Source organism: Pelecanus crispus, chromosome 5 (genome assembly GCF_030463565.1).
Source record: "Pelecanus crispus isolate bPelCri1 chromosome 5, bPelCri1.pri, whole genome shotgun sequence".
NCBI lineage: Eukaryota > Metazoa > Chordata > Aves > Pelecaniformes > Pelecanidae > Pelecanus > Pelecanus crispus.
The window spans coordinates 14,994,941-15,012,221 of NC_134647.1; the positions used below are offsets into that span (position 1 = coordinate 14,994,941).

The 17,281-nt window shown below is 42.3% G+C and overlaps 1 protein-coding gene across 1 annotated transcript in view; it reads right to left on the reverse strand.

Moving 5' to 3' along the window:
* Positions 1-12,391, reverse strand: part of EPB41L5 (erythrocyte membrane protein band 4.1 like 5) — a 55,087-nt gene extending 42,696 nt beyond the window's left edge. The window contains exons 1-2 of the mRNA XM_009492745.1: positions 12,212-12,391; positions 1,596-1,700 (exon numbers count right to left, since the gene is read on the reverse strand). Of these exons, the coding sequence (XP_009491020.1) occupies positions 1,596-1,700; positions 12,212-12,391 (285 nt within the window). The remainder of the gene's footprint in view (positions 1-1,595; positions 1,701-12,211) is intronic.
* Between the last annotated feature and the right edge of the window lie 4,890 nt (positions 12,392-17,281).

Consider the following 17,281-nt stretch of genomic DNA (forward strand, 5'->3'; position numbering starts at 1 on the left):
ACTCAATCTCTCCCAAATACAGGAAAGATAAGCATTTGGGATTCAACATTTTGTTCTGTTATTCTCTGGAGAAAGAAAAAGGCATCTCCCAAAAATTTATTTCAATACCCACTATAACTGTACATTTATTAAAGATTATATAGAAGGATTTTAATGTACTGTGCTCACACTTATTGACCCTATATATAGAAAGATAAAGATTCAAAACATTCATACTTGGCAGAAATCTCTTATTTTTCCTCTCCCAGAAAGTTTTTATCTTCTAGTTACATATCTGATTTAATCCATTTCTGAATCTATCTCCTAATTCTCTTCAGTGAAGAGAATGTTTTCTACAATTACAAGCTAAGCATAAAACTCAGTTGCAGTAATTTTGAGAAGAAGCCATCAGGTTAGAAGTGTGCTTTGGGGTGGATAACACTGTGTCCAAAGCTGTCGGCTTCTTTCAAAGATTCAAACTTGGGGAGGTTTTTTGCCATTGTACAAAGCTGTAGCAATTAAGATGTCACCTTCAAATTGTTCTGGACATAGACCCTCACAGAACTGAAGGAATATATGTCATTGCTTCCATTTTGTATGCTGACCTCAAACAATTTGGGTATTTAGCTCAGCAGTGACTGCCTGTGCTTCCACTCTGCCATCCTAATCATGAAATAATTCTGAAGTGGACTTGAAACACAGAAACAATTAGGTCATACATCTAACAAATAAGATTGACATACACAGTATGAAAACTCAGATCTCCTTCCACCTGGGGGTGTTGGGGTGAGTACAGGTTTAAGCTACAGGGATGCAGGACAGAGACAAAAATCCACTCCTTGTCTAACACCTTACTCAACTTGCAGCTATCCTTGTGGGCAGTATTAAGTACTTGGCCATAAGAAGTATCTACATAAAACTGCACAGCCCACAAGTGAAAGAACTGTGGTTGCCTCTGAAAAGCAATGCTCTGCTTCTGTTTTCAAAAGCAGTCACATTTTTACAAACCCCATAAACTTCACAAACTCAGGATTGCAAGAACCCTCTACTCAAACTATCTGGTACATACAAACACACCTACATCCTCCCAAAAATTTCTAGTTGCAGGTCTGAATCACAAGTGATTTGAGCAAATCAAAGGTATATCCCTCTTGCCAGGATTACTTCCCAAGCAGACATTAACAAGATGACTTTTGCTGACAAGAAAGTTGATGGCATTGGAAAACTTTCTTCACTCTGTAGAACAACAAAAGGCCAAGCATACACTCTAGTTTTGCCCATTCCTCTCTGCATCAGTAGCATCAAGAATTTCTACATGACGTGCCAGGCTCTGGGGTCCTGCCAGACCAGCTTGCCTAATGACAACAGAAGGTGTAACAGGAACAAGTGAAAGACAAGAAAGGAAGAGACAACAGCATTGCAATATTTATTTAGAGTGCTCGAGGTGGAATTCAAACTTTGGGTCACTTTAACAAACCACAGAGCTTCTGCACAAAACTTAACTCTAAAAAGGCAGCTTTCTTATAGCATTTTTGTTAATATTAAGTCTTAACTTTTAGACTATTGCTTTTAAAAAAAAAAAAAAAAAAAAAAAAGAAAAAAGCACCGCTACTCACTGCCACTTGTGCAGAATCCATGAACCTTAATCCAAAGTAGTCGCTTTCTATAAGGTCCAGGTGATACATGATCTGTTCAAACAGGAGCTGGCCTTTGGCTTTTTTCTGAAAATATAAAAGGATTTAGTACTTAGCTGGTAGATTTATTGTAGCATCTACTTTCTTCTAGGCATACTTTATTCTGTAATTTCAAAAGTAAGAGAATCCCAAAATTAAGCTTCTGAAAATATAATGTGGAAATTATTTTCTTCCCTCCTATTTTTGATGGCTGTTTTTCTAAAAGGCAAATGTACACCCCACAAGAAGCACACATAATACCCTTAAGGGACTTGCATAATCTCCTCCTTTGGAAAATGTCAACATTGACTTGCACAACACAGAGTGTTAAAACGTCATTTTATCATTGTCCCTTTTAGGCTTTCCTTACTCACTGAAGTTCAATAGAACTGAAAATATAGCTAGTACAATTGCAGTAAGTAACGCACTGGAAAATTTTCAGAGCAAAGCACAGCAAATTGCTTACAAATTTACTACTGTTTGATATCTAGGCAATTCACCAGTTTTGAAGCAGGTCGCAAACCATACTGAATGAGGATACAGCATTCCATTAACAAGTGCTTTTAACAACTGCCAGGAAACAGTCTGGGGCAAGCAACATTAACAAATAGTACTTAGATATCTAAAACATTTACAAAAGTAAGTTCACTTATAGGTGCAAAAAGCCACCACAAATGGTCATACATGAAAAAAACCCTTAGCTCTGGCCCCAAGGAAACATTTCTACAGTGATGATCTGAAAAATTAAAGTTGTTTTTTAAAGAGAAGGCATGTAAATAGCACTGGGCAGTTTCTACACAACATACATTTTTTATGCTATGAACTCCTTTTAGTAATACACTGAAAGAAAAGTTTAAACAGTAATATCCGAGATGTAATGAAAACACATTAATAAATTAGTATGTCAGAGTACAAGTCATGGTGTTGAAAAGAAATATTTTTTAAATGCAAAGAAATCCAGAAAGGATTTATGCTTACTCTGCAAGCAGTTTAAGGATTTCTCTATTTCCATAATGCTATCATCTTGCAATCTTTTATCTTGATCTTTATACATTCACAACTTGAGAAATGGGCTAACTTTCTAAGCATATTTTTTAGTAAGCTACTAATAAGCAGATTTAGTCCACCTCTCAAAATTCCAGGCCAGCCAGAATTCTTATTCTCAGAAATAATCTGGTTTAATCACCAACTAATATCCATGTAAATAAAGCAGCATGTGTAATTTTGGCCTCCTTCCTCTACCCTTCAATATTTTGTATTCAACTTTGCAATCATAATTATTGGTTTACTTGATGCATCAGTTAAATCCAACGTGACATTTCACAGCTTAAAGCAAAATCTCAGAAAGTCTGTACACTGAACCTGCCTAAGCAAGTTCTCACACAGTTATTTATTTCCCAGTATTGGGGGAGGTAGAGGGACAAGAAAGCAATTAGACCAGCAGGCAACTTCACATACACACAGCATCTACAAAACGTTGTATAATGAAAATCCTGAGATGTAGACCTCATCAAACTTGTTCAGGGCAAGTTTTTTCTGTTGACTTCAAGAAAAGTACTTCTCAGGCAACAGCAGATTTAATAAACACCAGCAAGACTCTCCTAACAGAAGCCTTATGGCAAATCACCTACATATAAACCCACACATTTTTTTCCACTGAGTCTGTAGCCTCTTTCTTGAAAGAGTAAGGCATTGAACTGTTGATAATTTCTCTCAGCACAGGTTATCCTTCTGCTTAAATAGTAAGATATACTAATAAAAGTGAAATCAATTCAGCATTTGCAACAGCAAAACTAGAAAAATGTTTTATTTTGCAAGAAGCTTTCTGCAGCTGGTCTAAAACTAGAGGAAAATCCCCCCTTATTGGGCAGAACATTTTAGATCCTTCTCAATTCCTCAGTAAGTCATCTCTTAAAACTGTAACTAACCAGTTACCTCAGCCAAATTCCCTCCCGGGGACAGGCAATGGAGCACTTTAACTCGAGCCTGGAATTACTACATGCACTATTCTCAAACTACCAACAACCAAAACCTATTATTGTTCAAAATTCTGCAGCATCAAATTAGTTTCAGAGCGTGTTCGCCATTTTGGTAACCTCAGCGAAGGACTCAAAGATGAAGTGGACCCAGAATGACTAATGTAGGAGACAGTCCCTGACGAATAGCACTGGAGCGGCTGTGAAAGGTTTGCAGGGCTGCTGGTTGTTTTCTGACTTAAATCACCAAGGCTGTCAACATGGAATTAATTATGCAGTGCTTTGCATATGACTTAAACCATCAGTGGCTGTATTTGGTGCAAGTCAGCACAAGTTTCACACGTGCTTTAATGTTAAATTCAAATTCTTTCTTAAAGCCTTACTGAAGTCCTTCCTCCTTATATTTAAACAAACAGCAACCAAAAATAATATTTCTTTGTAACCCGTCAACTTTTATGAATCAAAACGAATTTCTTCGTATTCAATAAAACTGTGATCTCAAGTGTTTTCGAAAGACGTAGCAAAGATACACTTTTATTACATTTTCTGGTGAAAAATTACCAAATTACTAACTTTCCAATGGCAACATTCAATTTCAATGACATTTTTATCCTGCTGCTACCCCATGCTTCCTCCCCCCCACTTTTCCTTGCAGCAGAGCTCAGGTTACTCTCAAAGGACAAACATTTTCAAGCTGCTTAATGGTTACCGATGAACTACTAACGACTCAACTGCAAGCAGTCCAGCCAGTGGCTGGTCCTCCCTTCAGGGCACAAATTACAAGTCCTCATGGTTTGTAACTCTGTAAAACCTGACTACTCGATTTGCAGTTTGCTACACTCTGTAGGAAGCAACAGCAAACATCTCACAGCAGGAGAATCAACAACCGAACCGGGAAACGTAAATAAAATGTATCATTTATATAGGGCAGGTCATCTAGTGGTTTTGCCACACTTTGGAATGAGATAAAAGCATCTTTTGATCGCTTTGGCATGAATGGTGCCCCCGCCCCTGAATGGAAGGGATGCTCCCAACGATGTCCTAATGACATCTCATGCTGCTTTTAATAACTGCAATTGCTGGCTGAGCAGGTGTTGCAGAGGCTGCACTTAACCCCGGTGGCTCAGCAGCAAGGCTGGGTAAAGCCAACTCTGGTGTTCAGCTCGGCAGGCTGGTTTGTCCCTTCAATGCCGGGATAAGGTGATAGGAGACATTCACCTTGGCTCAGGCATCTCAGTCACTGCCTAAAACCCTCTTCTCATGGTCTCAGAGGTAAAGGCTATTTACCTTTAATGAGGTAAATAATATTTACCATGGACACGCATGCAAGAGCATAAGCCAGCAACTCAGTGCTCCACGACTTGCCTGTCTGATGTAAAAGCCATTTTCAGTCCCAGCAGCAGCCAGTACAGGCCAGCACTGGTGAAGCAACATGGGCTTATGAGGGCTGGGGAGGAGACCCTTGTGCTGGGCAAGCACCAGCTAAATGGCTCGCTTTTTAAGGTTTTTATCGGGTTTTTAATCACAGCGAAGTACTTCAAACTTTGAAAACTTGAAAAAAAACCCAAACCAAACCAAAACACCCACCTAATGAATTTACTAAAATGCTTATCACAAAAGGATTCTTCTCCTCTTTATTTCTTTCTCTGTGAAGAAAAGGAGATCCCTATGCAAGATGAATGCTGAAAAAAGAGAGATGAATAGGCTTTACCTTCATTGGACTTACTATCCCTCTGTCTTTGCAGGTGTACTTTTCTGTCAGAAGATTTCTTCAAATGATTATGTTAATATTGCTTATTATTAATAACAGTAGCTATTGCCTTCAGTAGCTACTGAAGGGCAAAAACCTCCATTCCTGTTTTTTGCCAACTCATTAGGAGGGTTACCATTCATATTCATACCAGTTTCCTCAGAAAGACCCCATTTGCTCCCCAGAGAAACTAGGGACCCCATTCAGTATTTACAGCTACCCAGTTGCTAGGATGTCACCTATGCACATTTGCAGACTATGGCAACACGGGAGCAGCAGATGAGCCTGTCCGTTTTTTTCTGAAGTTAATCCCCCTTCTCCCAAACATCGTGTTTTGAAAAAATAAGCCATGAGAAAGCTCCAATAGTGAGCTTTAAAGGAAAAAGATTTCATCTCAGTATCAGGAAAGCAGTACCTATAGTTAATGCCATTAAGGTTTGCTGGGGAATTGGAGGGTTAAACGCCTCTATCTTTACAAAGGCAGTGTCAGAAGTACACATTATTTGTATCACCCTGGTCTTCTCAGGGCTTGAAGTACTGACCTAGGAATCGAGTTGCTCCTCTCCTCCAACTCCAAGCATCAATCTTCCAAATAACTTCTCCAAACTCCCCAGTCTCTTTTCTCCTTCATCTGAAGATGCCACTGGCAGCAAAGCACCAGTTCTGCTTCTCTCCCCGGTTTAACCCCAGCCTTTGACAACATGCACCATATATTCTTGTACTGAGTAAAAAGCCCTGCAGGCTGGAAGGCTGCAGTCAATCATTTCTGCCTCCAGAGACAGAGCTTATCAATTCTTCTATTTACTCAATCTCTCCCAAATACAGGAAAGATAAGCATTTGGGATTCAACATTTTGTTCTGTTATTCTCTGGAGAAAGAAAAAGGCATCTCCCAAAAATTTATTTCAATACCCACTATAACTGTACATTTATTAAAGATTATATAGAAGGATTTTAATGTACTGTGCTCACACTTATTGACCCTATATATAGAAAGATAAAGATTCAAAACATTCATACTTGGCAGAAATCTCTTATTTTTCCTCTCCCAGAAAGTTTTTATCTTCTAGTTACACATCTGATTTGATCCATTTCTGAATCTATCTCTTAGTGTTTGTTCTGATACAGAACATATCCAAACTGCTTGTCCAGCATTGAGGTTTAGAGACTAAATACATCCCCGCAGTATATTCTCAAACATATCAGTTTTATTCGGTTGTTCCACCTGCAGGTTTCTTAGGAGCAGTCTGGTTAAAGAGTATATGAGAGTCTCAGTCTTCAACTGAGCTCTTTACAGGGCAGTTCAGTGGGAAAGCACGGCTTCAGACAAAATTTGCTGCTATGCTGCGAGTTAGGAATGCTAAACCTTCGGGCAACTAAAGCAGCCTGCAGCACCATCCCCAGAAACACTCGGCAGCACACTGGAGGCCAAACAACTTACTGATAGTAGCCGCAGCTCGCTTCCAGCTGCTCCCTTCCTCCCTTTCCAACCACGCCAGCGAAACATGCATCACAGAAAGCTCGAAATGCTCACCTGCTGTTAACCCAAAATGACTGGACTCCCAGCACGACTCAGTACAGGCAGTCTGTGATTCTGCTGCTGCTCAGAAATGCTGAAACGACTCAGCATGAACTATCTATGTCTTACATTCAATCTCAATATGCATTTAAATCTGGCACCCCGGGAAGCACTGGAACAACCTGCTCTACAGCTGGGCCCCCTTCCACCACACAGTCGGCACCTCTGCTTTGTAACACCCAGCACAGGGTTGATTTTTCCAGTTTCAGTCCCCTAAAGGTCCTTCAGTAGTTTAAGCAAATAGTCAAAAGCATTTCAATAGTTTAAGACAAAGACCACACGGGGAAAAAACTTTTAATCCAAAACTTTACAGTCGTAACACGCACATACACAAGCAAATGTTTGTTTACTTGTTACACTTGTCAGCTGAGCTTTATTTTTAAAATTTAAAAGCCAGCCTTGAACACTAAGATTACTCATTTTATTTGAAGACTGATTTTCCAACATTTTTAGCATTACTAGATTTTTTTTTTAACCAGTATCTGTGCCACAGACAGCATTCTGTATTTCATATTTACAGCTACAAATATTCAGCAAGTAGCCACAAATATTCTACAAGCTTGTAAAAAAAAAAAAAAAAAAAAAAAAAAGCATGGATTACTGAGTAAAAACAACTATCACAATACATCTCTGATCTTGTAGTCAGATCAACACAGATTATCTCCCTCCACACAGAGCCATCAGCACTCCTTAACAGTTTGCTGGCAATGTTTTCGGCATTCCAGATAGATTTCTTAATTTTATTTAAAATAATCACTACAAATACAGTCCTCTATCTTATTTTGTAAGCATTACTCCAAAACTGTAAACAGCTTAGCTAATTCCTGCTATTCCACAGAGCTCTTGGACTGGTTTATGTAAGACCTTGTTTTAATGATACTTCATTATAAGGACAAAACCACCTCATTTTGCAATCTCCATATTAAATTTCATGCATGCATAAGTAAGGAATATTCCAAGATGAAAAACTACTCAGCGAGCATCCGTTCTCGTCATTTGTGTCTTTCACCTTATCCACTAGGAAGCTTTTGCCTAAAACTTAGATTGCATATACAGAAACTGGAATACAATTAACGCTCTATTATCCATGAGAAGATTATGTAAATTGTGGGTTAAGCAGGGTCAGGTTTTTTTACCAAAACATCCCTGGCTTCCAGAAAGCACAGCGCTGCTTCTGTAAGACCCCGTACTTACTATCTGTTGCTGTTGCAAGGCTGACCTTGTTCCCCCACCAGAAAGCTATCCACAAATTTTAAAAAAGGTGCATATTCCCACTGTAACCCTGTAATTTAATTTACATTATTCATCTTACTATTTTTCCCCTCTATCTAGGTTATCTTTTCCTTCTCCTAATTATTACTCTAAATAGCATAGAATTTACTATCTTTACAACAAATGCTCAGTTTTTAGATCTTTTGATTTAAAAATCCTCTGGAGCCCTCCAGTACTCAAAACAGCACTTTATTTGAAATTCTTGACAAACATTTTTGTTCACAAGTACTTCATAAGTTCTCGTTGACTCCAACTAAAAACAGCTTTCAAGGGAAAACACTGTTATGACACCCCCTCCCTCCCCAACCTGTCCTTCCTCACAAACCACGACCACCAGAAGAGCCAGTATTCCAGCTGTTGAGGGGTTCCCGTGGGAGCCCATATTGGTATGACTGAGCTGATGGAGTCTTCATGTACTAAACTGGGTCTGTTCATGGCTTTTGAGGTTTTGGGAATTCCAGAGGTGCAGTGGGGGAAGATGGGAGTTTAGTTTCGCATGGGAACAGGATTAAAAGTAAGGTAGGGGATGTCAGCAAAACAGGGTTCTTGTTCTCTTACCACTCATACGACTAAGCAAACACTCCACCCATGGATCGTAAACAATTAGAAGAAAAAGCACAACCTGACTTTTGTCCAAAGTTGAACTCAAGGTAAGTTAATGCTAAAACAGCATGTATGACAGGCAACATCAACAGCAGCACAGTTAACAGACACCATATATTCTACAAAAACTTTCCACAGATTAAAATAATAATAAGCTTCTCAGTGTTTCACTAAGCACATTAAGTCTGTCAAAATCACTGACCGCATCTGGACAAACATAAAGCTTCAAAAAAGTGGTAATAGATAAGGAAAACTACCAGGTCAAAACACAACTTTAGAATCTGAGATGAAGGTGGGGGGAAAAACCCTACACCTTTCAATCTCCCCCAAAAGAACACTGATAACTCACATGAAGTTCATGCCTCCCATTTTGAACATACCAAAGTGACAGTAAATAGCATACGTAACACTGATATTCTTCCCCCATTGACTTGGCTACAAAATAAGTAGATTCTATAGAACAATCCAGCCTATGTACTACGTAGGACTGTAGCTTTGATCAACAGTTCAAGTCAGGCAATTTTGTAATTAAAAACAGAAGAAATAGAAAAGCAGACAGATTAAGTGGCTTGACAGACACCATAGATTAAGATCAGTGGACAAAAAGCAGAGTTACTGCTCAAATCCTGGCTCTGTGTTTAATAAATTAACCTCAACTGGTTATCATTTACAACATGTCCCTTCTGTGTCATTATCAATACTCATAAAAAACATCAGTCTTTGCTTCTTAAAAAGACTCTGAAACATGTTTGGCTTACATAATACTGTTCCCTGTGGGGTTTTTTTCTTCTCTTTTTTTTTTTAAATTTAAGCAGAAATTCAGCAAACTCAGATTCAAGTATATGAACAACCATAACTCCAGATTACTCTTCTTTCAGTAGCAAATTCACTGTGAGGGCACAGCTCAGCAAGCATTTTAAGCAAGCATAAGCCTGATACTGCCTCTAAATGCTTCTTCACCACATTTGGGGAGGCACATGGGGAACCAGATTGGAGAATCGCTCCAGCTGGAAACTAACATAAAATTACACCAATTATTTTCAGCCACAGCATTTTCTTGACTTAGCGTACTGCCTGGCTGCCAAAAAAATGTTTCTTCTGCCAAGGGGTATGCGAAAACAAGGACAAATGCAATAATGAAAGCAACATCTTTTCTTCCTGTGGCAGCAACAACTTATGCCGCTGTAAAGTATTTATGTAGCCATGGATTAAGAAAAGTACAGCATTCATTCCTGCCAAGACAACTCTTTCTCTGGCTGTGAACTAACCTATTTGCTAAGTGATTCAGTCTTAATAAACATTTTCTGTTTTGTTTTTCCTTTTGTTTGTTTGTTGGGTATTTTTTTAATAAAACAATTTCACAGAACTGAGGTAGATAGTGGGACTATGCACAATTAAACTGACAAACCCACAGGCACATCTTTGAGATAACAAGAGTTCACTTTAAACCAGATCTACTGCCAAGAAAGTAACAGAACCAGTCCTGGAAAAGGCATTAGCTCAAAGAGGACGATGATTCTCAAGGAAAAGTGTTTGTAAAAAATAAAACTTCTATATATATACACACCCGATGTATTTTTAATTTAGCTTTAGATTTTTAGAAAGCATGTTGTTTTGCCAGGATTTTGTACCCTCCACTTCATCCCCTGTTTCCCCCCCTTTTTTCTTTCCTCTTTAAGAGGCAACCCCAAAATATGAACAATGCAAGTGGAGGCACAAGAACAAACACATTAAGCACTCTGAAATGAAACGTTTAATCTACTTTTTAATTTATTGTATTTTAATCACCAAAGGAACTGGCATATGTCAGCCACTGCTGATGCACTGTAATTACTGCATCTAGCTATGTTGATTTAGCATATTTGTTTACTGTTACTCATAACTTATATGTCCACAGACAAGGCTTTATGTTTGCTTATAAAGAAAAAAAAGCAAGAGTAAAAGAAGTTTCCTGTAGTACTAAATAGTTACTACTGCACCCTGATCTAAATTTTATAGTCCAGATGGCAGGTCATGACACCTCTTCAGGTTCAATTTATGCTCCTCAAAGCCTTAGAAATGTTGTTAGAGGCGCCAGGAATTTGCCTACAGAGACAACTCCAGTTCCAAAGATTACTGCTCTGGTTATGTGGAGACACCAATTTAAACTTGAGTACTTTTTAAGTGTAACTCCTGCTATAAAGTGTTTGTGGGCATTCCTGGCCTGAAATCAAACATCCTAGGCACTAAGCAGCACTGGATATGTTCATTACATTGTTTCAGAGATGTACAAATTGGTTTTACTGCCCTCTATAAACGCCTATCTGTATAGTCATTTTGCAAATAAAGATGCCAAACTGTTTCTTTAACTCTAGATTACTTGGGGTTCTGGACACCACAGGAGTTATTTCCGCTCGCTATGTCAACACCACCACTCAATACTCTAAGAAGTTGAGCCTTCCTCAGACTACCTAACATTATAAACACTCTAGATTTGTGCTTAAAATAAAAAAGGGAGGAAAGAAAAGACATTACAAGAATGGCTGCTCCGCATGCTCTTTCTAGCCAGCAACTCCGATGTCAGTGCAACTGTAACTGCAGCCAGAATTCTGTGGAACTAGTCAGAAGGTCTCACAGACCCACAGGTTCCTAACTCAGCTATGTAAACTCAAAACAAGTCACTAACACATGGTAATGGAAAAACAGAGCACATCGCTTCTATTGCTACTGTTCATCCTGTTGGCCAAAACCAGGTATATAATTAAGCAGAGCAGAGCAGACACGTGTATATTAAGAGAGCTTTAGAAATGTAAAACAGTGGCTAACACCTCACTACCAACAAAGCACTATGCTATGAGACAATCCCTGCTATATAATCTGCCCTGAGGAGGGGAAGGAAGTCGAATTCTTCTTTTTCCCTCCCCTCTCAAGTTAGTGTTAAAAACTGCATCCACCCTTGATACAAAATCAAAACAAACAAAACCCACACAAAAATTACTGCTGGTACTTCTGCTCATCCCTCCTCTTCAACAGAATCACACCAAGAGATTCACCTTCCTTCTCAAGATGCATATATAGCTCACCGAAAAGAAAATCCAATTCATCTGAAACATTACCCTCTCCAAGTTAAGCCTTGGCACAACAATTACATTAACACGCTAGAAAGCGTTCAATGTATAAGGCACAGTGACATCTAACAAAATACTGTCTGGTTTCAGTGAAAAACAGAGTTAACTACTCTTTCGGTACCTTTTTACGACCAGTAACTTAGTAGACATCAAGTCACAGGGTCGGTTGCTACGACAAATAGGTACACCTTTACCTAGCTGGTGAACAGCAACGAGCACAATCAGATTGGCACAAGCCAACGGTATTTAAAAACAAACTTGCATCACTCGTACCGGTAAGTCCACGCTGACGTCTGTTCCATCCAGCAGCGCTACTCGGCAAGTAATGATGGATTTTGCATCCCCAGCTGCAGGGATGTGGGTTGCAGCTCTTTGGGCCTCTCTTAGCCGTTCTTTCTCCGCATGCTTACGCATAGACCGCCGTCCAAGGGTTCGACGGAAAAAGCTCAGCATCTTTGCTACGAAATCCAAGAGAGAAAAATAACATGTTAATAGCAGTTTTTCACAGGAAAAAAAGAGAAAAAAATAATAGCCTGCATTTAAATTTCTTGGAAAATGCCAGATTTTGATAAAGAACTGTTAGAGATTCAAACAGATGTTTCACTTTCTTGGATTTAAGTACCTACAGTCTTTGGCACTTCGAGAAGCTCAAACTTTTGATGGTAGCTGGGGTGATTATTGGGACAATCTGAAAGTACGTTAGGGAAAAACCAGCGATCGTATAGATCTCATACAGTTAACTGCAATCTTTCATTAATGCAAATACTACTGCATTCTTCAACGAGATGGTGATGTCCTTTCCAAAGCTGTAAAGCAGCTAAGAGCTACATCCCACCAGCCACTTTCTTGGCTGACGTACTCCGTCTCTCTCATGGAAAACAAAGTTATAAACGACCCTTCCCGCCCCAGAACCTCGCCTACAGCCCAGGGACTTCGGGGCCGAGCCTCTCGGGGAACGGCTGGGCGCAGCCGGGCGAGCGCCCTTCGGGCACGGCGGTCCCCGTCGCCCCGCGGCTCCCGCCGGCCAGGGCAGGCGGCCTCCCTCCCAGCCGCTCACCGGCACCGGGGCGGCGCTCCCGGCCGCCGCGGCAGCGCCGGCCCGGCACACACCCGGGGCTCGGCCATGAGTCAGCCCCGAACCCCAAGCACCGGCCGGTCTCCCCGGGGCGCCGAAACCCGGCGCCGCCCGGCCGCCTCAGCGGGGCAGCCCCGGCGAGGAGCGGCCCCCGCCCCGCTCAACCCCCCCGTCCCCAGGCCACGCCGCCCGCCCCCGCCCTTGGAGAAGCCCCGAGCCCGGCGCCCGCCTCAGCGCCGGCCCGCGGCCCCGCTCCTGCCCCGCCTCCCCGGCGGCCTCGCCTCAGGGGTCGCGCCGCGCCCTCCCCCCCGCGGCCGCTCGGGCACCGCCGCGCCGCGGCCGCCGCCGCCGCCGCCGCCGCTCCGTGGGGCCGCTGGCGGCGGTCGCAGCGGGCTCCCCGCGCCGCTCACCTGGCGGGCGGCCCCGCGGCCCGGGCGGCGGGAGCGGCGGAGCCGGGAGCGGCGGAGCCGGGGGCGGCGGAGCCGGGGGCGGCGGGAGCGCGTCCCCGCGGCGGCTCCTCCAGGCCCTGGGGAGGGGCGGCGAGGGAGCCCCCGGGAGGGGGCGGGCCTCCGAACATGGCGGAGCGATGTGGGAGGCCCTTAAACGGGCACCGACCCGCCGCCCATTTCCTCCTGCCCGCGCTCGCTCACCTGGCGGCTTCCGCTGCCGCGCCGCGGCGCTGGGCGCAGGAGGGAGCTGGAGGCGAGGGGCGGCGGGCGGGGGGGAGCGGCGCCGTCCTTCGCGCCGCGCAGCGGGGCCCGCTCCCCTTTAAAGGGGCGGAGCCCAGGGGGAGAAGGGGCGCCCCCGCCCCGAGCCAGGTGGTTTCGCCCGCCGCGGGGAGCGGCGGGGGCGCGGCGCGGACCACGTGCTGCTGGAGGGGGCGTGGGGGGTTAGGCAGCGCGGTCACGGCGGCGGGAACACCGTCAGCAGCGGCCTGAGGGGCAGCGCGGCCGGGGCCGCCGGAGGAGGCGGCGGCGGCGGGGGGGGGCGGGGGCCGCCGCGCCGGACACCGGCCGCGTAGTAAAATAAGGGCGATCAGGAAGCCCTCTGACGAAGCGGCACTTCGTTTTGAGCCTTCGCGGTGGCTTTCAAGTTATTTCGCAAAATTTCTGGGATTTTTGCGAGCACGGAGGGGAGGGTTCCCTCAGCAACAAGTCTGCTGGCCAGCAGTTAACAGGAAGCCTCAGGCAAATTCGCTCCTAAACCATTAACCTTGGAAGAAAATCGTCTAAGCGCTGCCTGAAAAGATAGCTCCACCAATATATTAAATAAAGCAGAGCCATCTACAAACTAGCAGTTAGTATCTATACACTGAAATGAGGTTTTGACAGCAAAATGCGGTTTGTAATCCGGTGTCTTTAGGAAATACAGGGACTGTTTCCCCAGTGATGTGTATACTTCTTTTCCTTACTTGGAACTGCAGTCCTGGGGGGAAAGCCCTGCTCGCTGGCATTAGCCGCAGCAATTACGAAGGGCTGCGCTTCGCCGTGTTTTTTTGAGTACCTGAATATTTGTGTTCAAGCTCGTATTTGAGATCTCCAAATAGAAAACCCCAGGAAAGGCAATATAAGCCAGATGGCAATATAAACTCTGCTTGCAAAGTATAGTGCTGGCTAACAGACTGCTCTGGGTAAAGGAGCTCCAGGCTCTTTCAAAATCCCAGGAGAACTGGGAATCCAGTCTACGTAACAGTCTGGGAAAGTGGAGACTTCGGCTGGTTTTGGGGACTGCTTTTGCTAGCAGTAATGCAGCATTTTCTACACTCAGCTAGGAAACCCCGGTCCGAGATAAGCGGTCACGCACCTGCCATGCAGAGCAGGTGGCATGCCGAAACACCCGGCAGCACCTTGCTACGGCAAAATCAGCTCCAGTGCCTGAATATGCACCGAGTTACCTTGATGTCATTTACTGAAATGGAAAAAAAGAAAAAAAAAAAACAAACTGCCAAGTAATTGCCCACTATTTGCTAAGCAACAGGCTAATTTTAATGGTAAATGCCAGTTATTTTAGCACTCCTGCGTTGACAGCAGAGCAATCCTCCTGCCACAAGCAGACGGAGCAAGGCAAGCTCAGGGGAAAGGTGAGCGTCAGGCTCATTCCTGGTTATTTACTCAGGAACACAAATCGCAAAAAGGGGGGAGGGAGGGTTTAGATACTTTTTATCAGAGGAGCAGGGACTATGCTCGCTCCCAGGACCCAGGGAAAACATACAAGATCTTACTATATTTAAAGAGGGGAAAAAAAAATAATTTATCATTTATCTGAAGTTTTCAGATATCTGATGAATTCTCAGTGCAGATCAATTAGCTGATCATTTGCACAAGAAAGACGTTTCGTTTTTAGCGGAGATCTCCATCACATAAATCATAGAATCATAGAATCGTTTAGGTTGGAAAAGACCTTTAAGATCATCCAGTCCAACCATTAACCTACACTACCAAGTCTACTCTAAGCCAATCAAGGGTAGACTAGACTAAACCATGTCCCCAAGTGCCACATCTACCCGTTTTTTGAACACAGTGATAGTCTCCTTGCCATTATGTCTACACCAATTCACACTTTCCTATTGCACAAAGCATTCATATGGCAAATAAATTACCTGATTCATAGAGGCTGTCCCTAACTTTTCTGCCCATCTTCAACTATTTCCTCAAACTGAGCTTCTTTCCACTCCCATCACTCACAACCATCCTTGTTGCCACCAAGAACTCCATTATTCCCAGCTTCCTTTCTGTAGCTTCAGTGACAGAAACGTTTTTGCTCATTTTTGCTCTTCACACCAGCCTCTTGCTACTCTTCATGTAATTGCAGTCTACTCCTTCCTCACTATTTGCTACTCAGATACAGTCCAAGTACATACACATGCAACTCTGGTATCTGTGACTTGTCTTCTATCCAGTCTTCCTATTCCAGTTTAAACAAATCTCTTCCTACTTAATATCTCTTCTGACTTCTGTTTCTTTCCTTGAATGCTTTCCCAGTAGTTTATCTTTTTGTACTTCAAATCCAAATACCTTGTCCTCACCTTAAAGTCCTAAATTAATCAGTCAAATTAAGAACATATGGGTCTCTCTCTCTTCTTAAGACTCTTATCCCTCCCGAGATTGTTGTCTCGCCTCCTAAATCCTTTCATCTTCTTTTCCTACTTTTGCTTTGAACATCTCCTCACTTTTTGGCAGAAAATATTTCATCACAAACTTCCACCTGGAATTTTTGTTCTTCACATCATTACTCCTCATGCTCTCATTTCTGTGATCAGACTACAATCTCTATTGAACACTGTCTCCAAAACATTCCCTGTATGGAAGACAAATACAGAGTTATTCTTCCATTGGAGCAAAAAATGCAGTATATAGTTCAGGCAAAAAACTTTGGCTGATACTGTCATGCTGCTTCTGTAACCAAGCAATTTCCTCCCTGCAATTTAGTGTCCTCTTCTAGCGCTTGATCCATAGGACTGTATTTATGGCATACAATATCAAAAAGTAAAACATGAGATGAACATTATCTGGCACCAGAATTGTAATAAAAGTAGCATAGCAAAACCCTGTGTACAGGAGCAAGAAAATCGCAAAAGAAATTAAAATTTAAATTACTAAAGCACATCTTTATTTTGCAATTAAACAATTAAGATCCACAAGTAAACTATATATATATTTTCAAGTCTGTACCTAGACAACTATTTGTCAACTGAAATTAAATATATCCACAAAATATGCATAACAGCATTTTTCACATAATAGAATGAAATTTTACTTAAGACTAAAACAGGACTTGTTAAAAGTTAATTACCATATTTATCCTGGGAACTGCTGGTTTTCAGTAGAAGTTAGCGTATCATTTTAATGGCAAGAAATTTCATTTTACCAAAATGAGGACAAATACATAAGGCCCTTTAAAGCATACAGTAGCTGCAGTGACAAAAGCTGAATTTATTTTCACATTGTCCAGTGTTGACCAATTTCAAGTTTCCATCATTTTCAATCGACCACCCTGGCTGTTTAGCCAAGAGGCTGCATTTAGTTTTTGTTTTTCGGGTTTTTTTTTCTCCCCCTCATGTGCTTTTAAACAAATTTATAGGCAAAAGTCTACTTACGGGAAGAACCTTCCCATCCCCCCGACGTTAATAAAGATACACAAGAGTTAGCTGAAACAACAAAAGAGCAATTCAACTCTGAGATGATTTACTTCACACTTGCAGTCCATCATTCAGCAGTATGAAACTGAGATGAAATCTGACAACTGAAAGCCGCAGCTGGAAATGCAAA